Below are 12,028 nucleotides of genomic sequence, written 5' to 3'. Positions count from 1 at the left end.
TAGCCACAGAGCCTCCATATGGCTAGATCCATCCTCCAACGCATCTACGGCGGCACCAGCCGCCTCTTCACGATGGTTGCAACCTTTTCGGGGGCGGCGATGGAGATCCTTGAGCTTGCATATGGTGACGACAAGGAGAAGAAGGTGGCGCAAAACAGATGCAGTATTTTCTGTGCTCGGTCCACCTATTGACTCTCGACACCGCGATCCCACTGCAGATCTTAACGTACGACGTTGGGTACCCTGCGTCGAGCCCGATGTCGTAGGCCTGGTAAACAATCTAAAAGATGATGGGCGGGAAGAGGCAGGTCCCCATGACCTGCTGACGAACATGGCCCGCGAGGTTAGGGCGAGGTTACCGCCTGCCTCTCGGTGGCGTTGATGGCCACGCCGGTGCTGGCGAACGGCTTGGGAGAAGAAAGAAAGAAAGACGGAAGGGCTTATAAAAAGAAAAGGCTGAGGGGACTGAAAAAAATAAACTGTCTAACTTGGACCAATGGAGAGAAAAATAGCGACGTATGGGTCCGTCTTGTCGAGTTTGCTGTCAAGGAGCTTAATCGGACATATAAAGTTGAAACAATTTTACTTTAGAAGTGTGGCTTACTGATGAAAACGTCATCGACCGTGTCCTCGTGAAACCATGACTCAAATGGTGTGGTTTTGTTTTATGGATCAATGTCACGAGCGTACCATCTTCTCCAGGACAAGTCTAGGTAAGACAGACTGATCTGTGGACTGTGGTTAACCCAACCGTGGCTGCACTGTTGCATGCACACGTGTGCGGCCTGAGATCCTTCGTGTTTGCAGTCAGCGTCGTCGGGCGGAGCTCCGGCAGAAACCGAGGGCCCTAGCTAGCTAGTAGCTAGTGCATCTATATTACAGTAGTCGTCCTTTGTTACGACTGAAAGCGATTCTTTATTTCTTTTTTGTTATTTTCTGCCAAGGACTGAAAATAATTCGACATGCTAAATATGCGCGCGTTAATCAGCCTTCCACGCTCACGCTGCCTGCCTCGGCCTGCATGAAGCTGGATGATTAGCACCATCACCATTCCAAAGCTTCAGGGAACGAACGGGCGCGAGCTGCAGAAACGAGAGCGGCACGTTAACGTTCCGTTGTGGTTTTACTTTGTAAGTCGATCCAATTACGGCCAGTCCTGATGGCTCAAAAAGGCAGCGATCGACCTGACACGCACGGGCACGGCCGGCAGCTCTCTTCCACAGGACAGTGTGACGACGACGAACTCAGGCGCGTACTAGGACATCGCTTGTGGCACACTACAACTACTGCTTCGTAGGCTTGCACCCACCTGTCCTTTTGCCGGGCGCGCGGGGGGCCTGTCCGGGAGTTGGCGATCGCGAGTGAGAGCCCGTCGTCGTTCGTTCCCTCGCGCTTTGCCGCGTGCCGCCACGCACCAACCAAGTCGACGGGCGCAAACGTGACGGGAGAAAAGGAAAGAAAGCAAGAGAAGACCTCGCGCGCGACGACGAGAGCGGGGCGATGCGGACAAGGGAGAAACGGACGGGAGCGTCGGAAATTTCGAGAAGGCACGAGAGGGACGCGGTCGAGCGTACCTAGCGCACTCAGGTGTGGCGGACCCCGTACGTGGGGGAAGCGGAGTGGACTCGCTGTGGTGGGGGCCCAAGGATGGAGCGCTCGCTGCTTCTGCCGTTATCGCGGCCGTCAGACGGCCCGGATCTGCCGCCCACGGCGTGCCGGTTATGGAAACGTGGGGCGTTGCCTTGAAAGGACGTGCAGGGGGTTGGCCCTGCTGGCTGCTATAAATTCTTTATGATTTTTCTCCTATCATATCTTACCCATAGTTATAGAATTACTCACAGCAAAAAAAACTTATGAATATGATAGATATGACATTGTCAATATATTAATAAACTAACTATTAGTCAAAGCATGAATTTGAACCATCAAAATACGCTTTACGTTTTGCAAACGCGAGAGTAATTGTTACCGAATTTCTCCCCCGCAAAAAAGATGCTATCGTGTTTCAAATGCTGCGGTTGTGAATTGTCCAAATCAAACTCAATGTAGCTAGCCAAAAAAATTGGTGATCATTTTGGTAGCCCATGAGCCGGCCAATTTTGACAACAAAATGAACTATCTATGTCGTTCAGTTTGTAGGATCAAAATCTACAAAAAAAATTGTAAAAATAAAGCTTATTTGCGCCAAAATTTGCAAAACAATCTCCTTGACTCTATTCACATAGAAAAGAAATTGTTTTCTATGCTGCAAGCAATCAAGGGTTTAACCCCCATAAAACTTAAGGCGATGTGAGTGCTATTGCAATCCTTCAAATCATGTGAACCAAGCAGGCACAAACTTAAATGCCCCAAACTTGAACCCACCCAATGAGCTTAATTAGAGAGAAACGGTGTGCACTTGATTTTGTCGCGACGTGCACAAGTAAATGAGAACCACGACAAAGTTTGTTTTAATGACGTATTTTCATAAATACGTGTAAATTTGGCAGCATATGGTAGCCAACCAAATCTGAGTATAAAACTTGAGTTTTTTTTACATCCTTAGAACTAAAACCTATTAGTTAGTGATCTTTATGTTGGCGCGAAAATTTGATTTAGGAAGTTGGCGCGCTTTTAATGCACATAGTAGCCTACTAAAATCTTTTGAGAACTACATGGAAGTTGCACAGCATGTGGTAGCCAATCAAACAAGAGTGTGTGCTTTGACATCCCAAGAACCACCCCACCCCCATGGGCTAGTTATATGGTTTGTGTTGGCGTCTTAATTTGTATTGGGAAGTTATCTCTCCCACTACTCTCAAAGTAAGGTTGAGAAACGAATTTGTTGAAAACATATGCAAGTTGAGGCGTCCGTAACTGCACCTAAATTATACTATGAGATAGTGCATCTGATTCGAAAACTTTATCCAAAAATGGCACAAAGTATCATAAAATCCCATCCAGCACAACGAGTCTAAACTAATGGTCCATAAATAAATAAAGTGTTTGTCGACCTCTTTGAAGACACGATACATAAGATGTCCGTCTAACTTCAAATATCTACACCTAATAATAAAGGAAGCAATGCTTCCTTCGTCGTCGTCCGCCAAACGCTACCCTCACGCGTGCTAAAAAAACCGGTCATGGGCTTCCCCGCAGGACAGCAGGACACACGGTGAAAAAACCTGATCTACCCCGCGTCCCCTCCCCGTCCCGTGCCCTCCCGGGCCATCGTCGTCCGTCGGCCCTCCCTTCGTCCAACCTCCTATGCCATCGAAAGAAAACGCAGAAAAGAAAAACCTCACCGCTGATTATGTGCGTAGAGGAAACGAAGCACCGCTGATTTTGAGGACATCAAGATCGTGATCAAGATCCCTGCCTACCTGGGAGGGAACACACCCTGATCTCACCCGACTCATATTGGGCTAGGCGTCCCCCTCTGCCTGAGCCGCCGCCGCGGTCTTCAACTGCCTCTGCCGCCCGTCGCCACCCGCCGCCGCAACCGCCCTCAATACTGGTCCAAGAGCATCTTCTTCGGCCTAACGCTTGTAAGGAAATGTTCTCGTTGTTATAGCCAACAAGTGTTCGATAGAATGCTTCAATATTGCCCAGCAGCATTCATGGTACCAATGCATGAGTAGGGGATTAATTGGTTTGACGTTAATTACAGATCTCAATGCACGTTTGAGCTTTCTGCTACTCTCATGGCTTGAGGATGCATGCCTTCGCTGCTTACTCAAGAAGGAGGTGCCACACCAGGAGCTGTTGTGGTGGCTTGTCAGGTTCACGGGTTTCGGCAGCATCCCAAGATCGCCATGGAGGCGGGAGCACGTGGGCGAGGTTGAGCCCGAGGACGTCAAGGCTCGTGGGACTGTGGGAGCCGCAGATCATGCCGGCCCATGCTATTGTTGTTGGCATATCTGTTTCACGTCTAGAGCTTAATTGTCGCCACTGAGAAGATGAAGGACACATTGGCCGATGTTGCATAACCACTGTATGGTTAGTCTTGTGCTAAAACTTACTTTTCATTCTACCATGGTGCGATGTTCAGATTGTATCCACCAAAATATGTTTTTATCTAGGTTCAGAAACTGTTTCATGGAAAGTAGATAAAAGGAGCGATGCTTTTGTCGTTTGTCGAGCATTTTAATAATAAAAAACATTAATTTCATTGTTCCGTTGCAACGTACGGGGATTGTACTAGTGACCACTTATGTCCTCAAAGGTCTAACGAGCATTCTCACAATAAAAAGATCTGACAAGCATAAAAGATCTTACTTTATAGGATAAAAAATACATGAAAATTTGCTGATGTCTTTTTAAAACTGGAACACCTACATATATCTGGACTACAACTCTTCTTTCTTTCGGTGCCTTTCTTCTCCTTTCCCTCGAGCGTCTTGACCTACCAAGGCTGTTGGTGTGTGAATGTAATTAAGTAATTCTATAGGGACTAAATGTAGAAATGACAATGAAGCATAAAGTGTAAGAAATTTCCCCTAGCTCATGTCTCCGCTCCCTGCGCTTCAACTCTAATCAGAACTTCCCCATATCCATCAAGAAGGCGGCTCTAAATCTATTTATCCATAGCTCCCCTGCCTCAATCCCCATCCCCACACGCACCCAACACCCCCGGCTCTCGCGCGTCGCCGTTCCCCGTTCTTCCTCGTCGGGACATCGCGTTGCTGCAGTCTTCACCCTGTCCGCGGTCTTTGACCATTGATTTTCGAGGTATGATGTTGTTTTCCCACTGATCTTCGCAAGTTCTGGGCGTGCCGGTGCACATCCGGCACCCCATCTAGATCCGTCCCTGTTTAGCCTAGGTTTTTTTCTCTTTTCCGTTGTATTTCGGCTCCGATTTGGTAGGTTTCAAGTCCATTTCTTGTGCTATTTTGGACTTCCTTGACTGTTTTCATGACTCTTGTTTCCCCGTGTCGCTCCAGTGCTTCGGATCAGAGAAAGCCCAGATGAACGGCATGCCGATCTCCGTGTCCACGGCGCCCAGCGTCGACGGCGGTGGCGGGGAGGACGCCACGCCCAAGAAGAATGCGGCGGCCGCGGCCGCCGTTGCCGAGATGGCCAAGCACCTCACCGTCGACACGGACGATGCCTTCGCCAGCCTCCTCGAGCTCGCCGCCGAAGACGATGCCGACGGCTTGCGCCGTGCGCTGGAGAGCGGGCCTCCCGCCGCTGCGGACGAGGCCGGCCTCTGGTACGGCCGCCAGAAGTTCATGGAGCAGCGCACCCCGCTCATGGTCGCCGCCACCTATGGCAGCCTCGACGCGCTCCGCCTGTTGCTGTCACTCCCCTCCGTTGATGTCAACCGCCGCTGCGGTCACAACGACACCACCGCCCTCCACTGTGCCGCCTCTGGTGGCTCTCCGTCTGCTGTTGAGGCTGTTAGGTTGCTTATCGAGGCTGGAGCTGATGCTGATGCCAAAGATGCGTCTGGGTGCCGTCCATCTGATGTGATCTCTGTGCCGCCGAAGATGATTGATGCGAAGATTGCCCTGCAAGATCTGCTTGGGTTCCCAAAGGCTGAACATGGCGTGCTCCTGGTGGTAACAAGGGCCACAAACTTGATCTCGTCGCCCGTGTCATCACCCACCGCTGAAAACGCGCGGTCTCCATCAGCTGCTGCAATGACGATGATGATGACAAAGTTTGCAGACCTGCCGAGAGTTGCAACTTCAGAGAAGAAGGAATACCCAGTGGACCCATCCCTACCGGATATCAAGAACAGCATCTATGCTTCTGATGAGTTCCGCATGTACTCCTTTAAGATCAGACCATGCTCGCGTGCATACTCGCATGACTGGACTGAGTGCCCCTTTGTCCACCCTGGAGAGAATGCTCGCCGGCGGGATCCGCGCAAGTATCACTACAGTTGTGTGCCATGCCCTGACTTCAGAAAGGGTGTGTGCCGGCGTGGTGATATGTGTGAGTATGCTCATGGGGTATTTGAGTGCTGGCTCCATCCAGCACAATACCGTACTCGTCTTTGCAAGGATGGCACCGGCTGCAATCGCCGTGTCTGTTTCTTTGCCCACACAACTGATGAGCTCCGCCCACTGTATGCCTCCACTGGATCTGCAGTACCATCCCCAAGGGCCTCAGCAACAACTGCAATGGAGATGGCAGCAGCAATGGGCTTGATGCCTGGTTCTCCATCATCGGTTTCGGCAGTCATGTCCCCGTTTACACCACCAATGTCTCCCTCTAGCAATGGGATGCCCCCTTCTTTGGGCTGGCAGCAACCAAATGTTCCAACACTGCACCTCCCTGGCAGCAGTCTTCAGTCGAGCAGGCTCCGAAGCTCACTTAGTGCAAGGGATATGCCTGCAGATGACTACTCCCTGTTGCAGGAGTCTGATTCCCAGCTTATAAATGATCTGTGCTACTCACGTCTTGGTTCATCCACAGGGAATCATACTTCCCGGACCAAGAGTCTGAATCCGTCAAACCTGGATGATCTCTTCTCAGCTGAGATGGTCTCCTCTCCAAGGTACAGTAATGCCGATCAAGGTGCTATGTTTTCACCTTCTCAGAAGGCTGCTATCCTTAATCAGTTCCAGCAACAGCAGCAAGCGCTCCTTTCACCAATCAACACGGGAGTCTACTCAACAAAGGCTGTGGACAACCAGCAGTTGCCTTTACATTCATCTCTACTGCAAGCATCACTTGGTATTTCCTCCCCTGGCCGGATGTCTCCCCGATGCGTCGAATCTGGGTCCCCGATGAATTCCCACCTAGCTGCTGCTCTTGCCCAGCGTGAACAGCAGCAGCAGCAGCAGCACCAGCAGCAGCAGCAGCAACAGCAGACAATGAGGAGCCTCAGTTCTCGTGATTTTGGGCCTAGTGCCGCAAGAGTATCAGCTCTTGTTGGTTCTCCTCTGAGCTCATCATGGTCCAGGTGGGGATCACCTTCTGGGACACCAGATTGGGGTGTCAATGGTGAAGAATTGGGTAAACTTCGTCGGTCATCTTCCTTTGAGCTGAGATCAGGTTGTGATGATGATCCAGATCTTTCGTGGGTGCACACACTTGTAAAGGAGTCTCCACCAGAGAAGCAAGTAACTGCAGCTGAATCCGTGAACTCTGTTAGACCTTCTCCACTAATTCATCCCTCTGTAAGTAACGGTGAAGGTTCTGGTGTGAACACTCGGCTGGATGGACGTCAACAAGCTGCGGTTATTGAAGCATTGCTTGAGCAGATGCAGCTTGATGAGAAGGTTGGTAATCAAGCAACATAGACAAACAGCGAGCCTGGAAGGTGCAAGAAGTTACTATTCTTAGCTAAAGAATTCGAAGTATTTTTTTGTTTTTCTGTTCATTGAGGTGGTCAAGAAGCATTGATGGATAGCTGAAGGCGGTGATTCAGAGATTGGTTTTCTTTAATTTTGGAGGTAAATCATATACACCATTGAGATTGCAGTAGTAGGTTAAAGAGTGAAGCACCTCGATTGGGGTTGTTCCAAGGCCGAAGCAGGTAGAATTGCACCCCGGCAGCTTCAGTTCATCAGTAAAAAAAAAATCCTCTATTTTGTTAATCTAACCCTGTTAAGAAGAAGACATATTTGTTGTGTCGGAATTCTTTCCTTTGCCTAGTGGTGTTTATTTTGTTTATCAGGACATTGATGATGTACTGATGGTATAAGTGGGTACAGGCATTTTCGAGGATTATACCATGGCCTTGTTTTGGTCAGATGTTGGGGCCTCTACAATTCTTGGTTGATATTTGAAATAATGTAAAAAAATAATGCAGTTGTTTCGCACTTGCTACCGTGTTGGAAAAATCTGTTGAGGTGCAGCAGAATGGCCGGTGGAGGAGGTTGTGTTTCTGTTTTGACGGGTGGATTTCAGAATTAGTGGGTGCACGTGGCGCCGTCAGCTGTTGGCCGAATTAAACGGGAGTGGGGATAATGCGTCGAGTATCCGTGTGCTGTTGTGAGATCGTGGAATCTTATCCCGGTTCATCCCCAGATCTTGATTCGAAACCCGGGCAGTATTTTGAGGACGCGTAGCAGCGATCCGATTCTTGTTTTGACAGAAACATGGTTCTAGAAGCGCAAGATAATGCAGATGTAGGTATTTTTGAAATTCTTCTGGGAAGGGAATGATTTTCTAGAATTCTTGTTTTTCCATGCAAACCACAACGGAAACTTCCGCGGTACCCGTCATCTTTCTGCCTGAGGTCATGTGCATGCGTCGACTAATAACATTGCTAATGCCCAGGGCAAGGACTCGCACGTGCAGTCACAACTACAGTGATTTGCTCTCTCGTTGCAACGGCACATAGCTTTGAGGTGCCAAGTCCGGACGATAGCACCGCGACCTCCTCCCCTCGTGCAGGGCCGGCAGGGATGAATGATGATGGATCATTGGGAACGGGAAGGTGTAGCGGCGTATTCATGGGTAACTAAAAAGTCAGATGTTTGTTCCAAAAACTTTCAAAGTGAAAGAAATATCTTCACCGAAATTCTGAAAAGGTTACTCGCTGTGATCCTGAATTCTTGATTCAAATTTGCACAAATATGAATGTATCTATTCTTAAAAAGCGTCTAAATACATGTAATATTTCGACAACAATTTAGAATCGGAGGGAGTAATTGATAAAATGAAAAGTTTCTTCCAAATATACCGCAGAAAATGTGATCCGATGGAAATTGAAAGTGATGGTTCCTTCCAACAAGCCGTCGGAATTGAGCGCTAACATGCTTGCGATCATTCGCGAACTAGTCACCTCTGTTAGCTCCAACCATGACAAAAAAACGTGAACTTGTTTTGAGGAATCAGGGGGGACCCGACCTGAATACATTACTCAACCGAGCCCGAGGGGCAATATCAGCAGCGATATGATCAAATGTATTAAGTGCAGTTCCATGATGAGATTACAAGACAAGGATTTATAGAATTAAACACTACGATCAACTCAGTGCACAAATCAGAACTAGTTGTCTAAGTACTAACTGCAGATGATGATGAGAATAAAAGAGAGAGATTTATGGAATTAAACACTATGATCAACTCACTGCACAAATCAGAGCTCCTCTAAGTATTAACTGCAGTTGCATGATGAGATTAAAAGACGCAGATTCATATAATTAAACACTAGGATCTCAACCAAATTGACAAGTCAGAACTACTACTATATATTTTCCAACAACACTAACTCGACAATAGAAGCCAGCTTAAGGTGGTGCTGGCTGCTACTATTGTCCGGTGTTTTGTGTGCATAATTGAAGTCTATGTTAGACAAGTCATACAATATGGGGCGTCTATAATATTTTAGATAAGTACCCTTTCAATGGGATCTGGCGTGTCTATCATCGCTGATCCACTATAATTACTAGCTAGGTGTATTAATGTAAGGTCAGTTTCAAGGGGCAGCAAATTGATATGGGGCTACAGACTTGCAGAGTGAAGGGTCTGCTCGGGATTGAGGAACTACACGACACATGGATTCCTCTTTCTTACATGACAGGGTCAACTGGCAGAAATGCAGGCGGCGGAGGCTGCGGCCACCGGGGCAGAGGGGCAATCTTCGGACAAACCAGCCACAAGGAGGGTGTTGGAGCTTTCCGGCTTCGAGGTGGGGTTCTTCCACCCAAAGGCCGGGTGGCCGCTCTACCGCCCTTGCGGCCATGGCGACCGTCCTAGGTTTTCGATGGTGCGGAGTTGGTGTGACCGTGCGAGAAGCCGAGAAGGAGGAAAAGGGAAACGAGCAAGGTCTTTTCTTCTGTTTTTTCCTCTTCCTTTTCCTTTTCGAACAGAATTGGGCTTCAAGTCGGACACCTACACCGCTACGCGTCCCTCGACTTGCAAATACAATCATGTAGAGTTTTGGCCGGATCAGCAACGCACATTGATCTAGTAACAACTCCCAACAACAGGTTGGTCCTTATCCATCCCGCTACAGTAGCAACAGGCGAATCGAGAGGTGACTAGGGAAGAAAGGCGAGGCGGAGGGCGACCTGGCGTCCTGGCCCGATCTAGGCCGCTTCCGTCGGCGTCGCCGGCTGAAGTTGGTTTGGGTGAGGTGTTTAGGATCCTCCTGTACATATTAGTTGTAGGTTTGCTCTTGCTTTTGTGGTGTTCGGCCTTGTGCTGGTCTGGCGTTATGCCGTTGGGGAGGAGGCTTCCGGGCCTTGCGAGCGGCATTCGGTGGCCGCAGCCGTCGTCTCCTGCAGTCCCTCCATGGTGGAGCTATGGAGAAGATGGCGGATCTGCTGCCTTCCCCCTTAATAAGCTCGTGTTGTTCCTATTTGTCGAAGGGCCAGCTACCTTCTCAATGTTCTGGAAGCCGCCATGGAGGTGGTGCTTGAGCGGAGAAGAAAGGAAGTCTGGAGCTTGCGGATCGGGTCGGAGCTTATCAGCGATGGCTATACTGGCGCTATGACGCTGGCGCCTGCATTTGCGGTGGATGGCCGGCCAACGGCGACATGTCATCGCTTCTTCTGGCCGAAGGGCGGCCGACCCTCTTTCCTCCCGGCCGTTGTGCCATTAGGAGGCAGTTTTGCTTCAGGTTGATGGCCATGGCTGCTGCCATGGCATCCTCAGCGTCCCAAGTGGTTGTGTCCCCGGCGACGGCGAGGACGGATTCGACCGGAGGCAGTGGACCCGATTGCAGTTTAGCCTTACAGTATGGGGTCCTTTCCACAAAGTTCAGGGACTTGTTTGTTTTTTCCTACTTCTTGCAGGTCCTATTTGTAAAAGGTGCTCTGTGCTTTCTCTTCGGGATCCCTCTGCTGTTCAAAAAAAAGATCAGCAGCCACCCTTTTTTGTACTGTCAAATTATTGAGCGTCAGATAAATTCAGGGAATACCTTTCTTGATGTGCAGAGCAATTAAGTGACTGTACCATTTGTCCAAACGATTAAGTATATCTAACAAAATTGTTATACTCTCATCTTAACTATTCTCTCTGTTCTTAAATACTTGTGGTGGTTAGTTTAAGATCGGAGGGAATAGTTTGCTAGGCACGCACTCGTGATGACCAGTACAGACAACGAGTCACCATATGGGGTACATGTCCGAATGGAGCACATTGAGAGAGAGGGATGTGCAACTGGTCGAATTTCTTTACGTTGCACGCAAAGCAAGAGATAGCCTCTCTCCGGCCCACTCTGCTCATATCCACCGCACCGACCAAAGAGAAAATGAGACGATGCATCTACGGAGAAACCACAAGTAAGCAAATTAAGTAGTGCGTATACATAAATAGCTAGCTGCTTGATCAGTCCTTGCAGCGCGCCATGCCGGTTTCGTATATGCATGCGTCCGTCCATCCATCGGTCACATTGTCTCAGTTTTACCCGAAATAATCCGCAGCTTCGAGGTAGTTTCGTAGGTCGCCCGAGCTGCCGATCGATATATATACGACAGTCCTCCCGAGTCTTGACACCCATCTACACTTCTTCTAAGTACTCCTCCGTCTCCATATTAGTTATCGAAATATTACATGTATCTACACGTTTTTTAACATGGATACGTTCATATTTGACAAATTTGAGACAACTAATATGGGAAGAAAGGATTAACCAACTCAGCAGAGCCAGAGACCAGACGTACCAGCTAGCAGAGTGAACCGATCACATCAGTGCTCTGCTCTACCAGTGTGCGGCCGGAGCAAGTGACTGACTCGAGAATGGTTCCTCCTGCTGCGGCGGCTGCTCCTGGTGGCGGCGCGTGGCAGATGCGGCGGGCGATGGCCATGCGCGCCATGGCGGGGGCGCACGTCCTGCTCGGCCTGGCATCGGCAGCCTTCGCGTTCCACTCCCTCGCGCACTGGTTCTCTCTGTCGCCGCAGGCCGGCGGCCAGGGCGCGCCCACGGCGGCGCAGGTGGTGTACGCGCGCGAGGCGGCGGTGCTCATGCTCCAGACCGGGGCGGGGCAGAGGGCGGCTGCCGTGGCGGCCGGCATGTTCGCGGAGGCCGGCGCGGGCGGAGGGCCGGCCCGATGGCTCCTCGCCTTCGGGACGTTCCTCGGCGCCTTCAACGCCTACTGCCTCTACCACGTCGCCAGCGGGGTGGCCGCCGACGCCGTCAGGA

The 12,028-nt window shown here is 49.8% G+C and overlaps 1 protein-coding gene across 1 annotated transcript; it reads left to right on the top strand.

Moving 5' to 3' along the window:
• The first annotated feature begins 4,475 nt into the window (after positions 1-4,475).
• Positions 4,476-7,757, top strand: LOC100842904 (zinc finger CCCH domain-containing protein 24). The gene is made up of 2 exons (XM_003559497.4): positions 4,476-4,710; positions 4,923-7,757. Exon 2 carries the CDS (start codon positions 4,947-4,949, stop codon positions 7,230-7,232), a length of 2,286 nt encoding a protein of 761 aa, XP_003559545.1. The 5' UTR covers positions 4,476-4,710; positions 4,923-4,946; the 3' UTR covers positions 7,233-7,757.
• Positions 7,758-12,028: the final 4,271 nt, after the last annotated feature.

This window comes from Brachypodium distachyon, chromosome 1 (assembly GCF_000005505.3).
Source record: "Brachypodium distachyon strain Bd21 chromosome 1, Brachypodium_distachyon_v3.0, whole genome shotgun sequence".
Classification (NCBI taxonomy): domain Eukaryota; kingdom Viridiplantae; phylum Streptophyta; class Magnoliopsida; order Poales; family Poaceae; genus Brachypodium; species Brachypodium distachyon.
This window is presented reverse-complemented; position numbering and strand designations above follow the sequence as displayed.

Coding starts and splice junctions, on each gene's coding strand:
- LOC100842904 (XM_003559497.4), top strand. CDS start 4,947: ATGAACGGCATGCCGATCTCCGTGTCCACGGCGCCCAGCGTCGACGGC.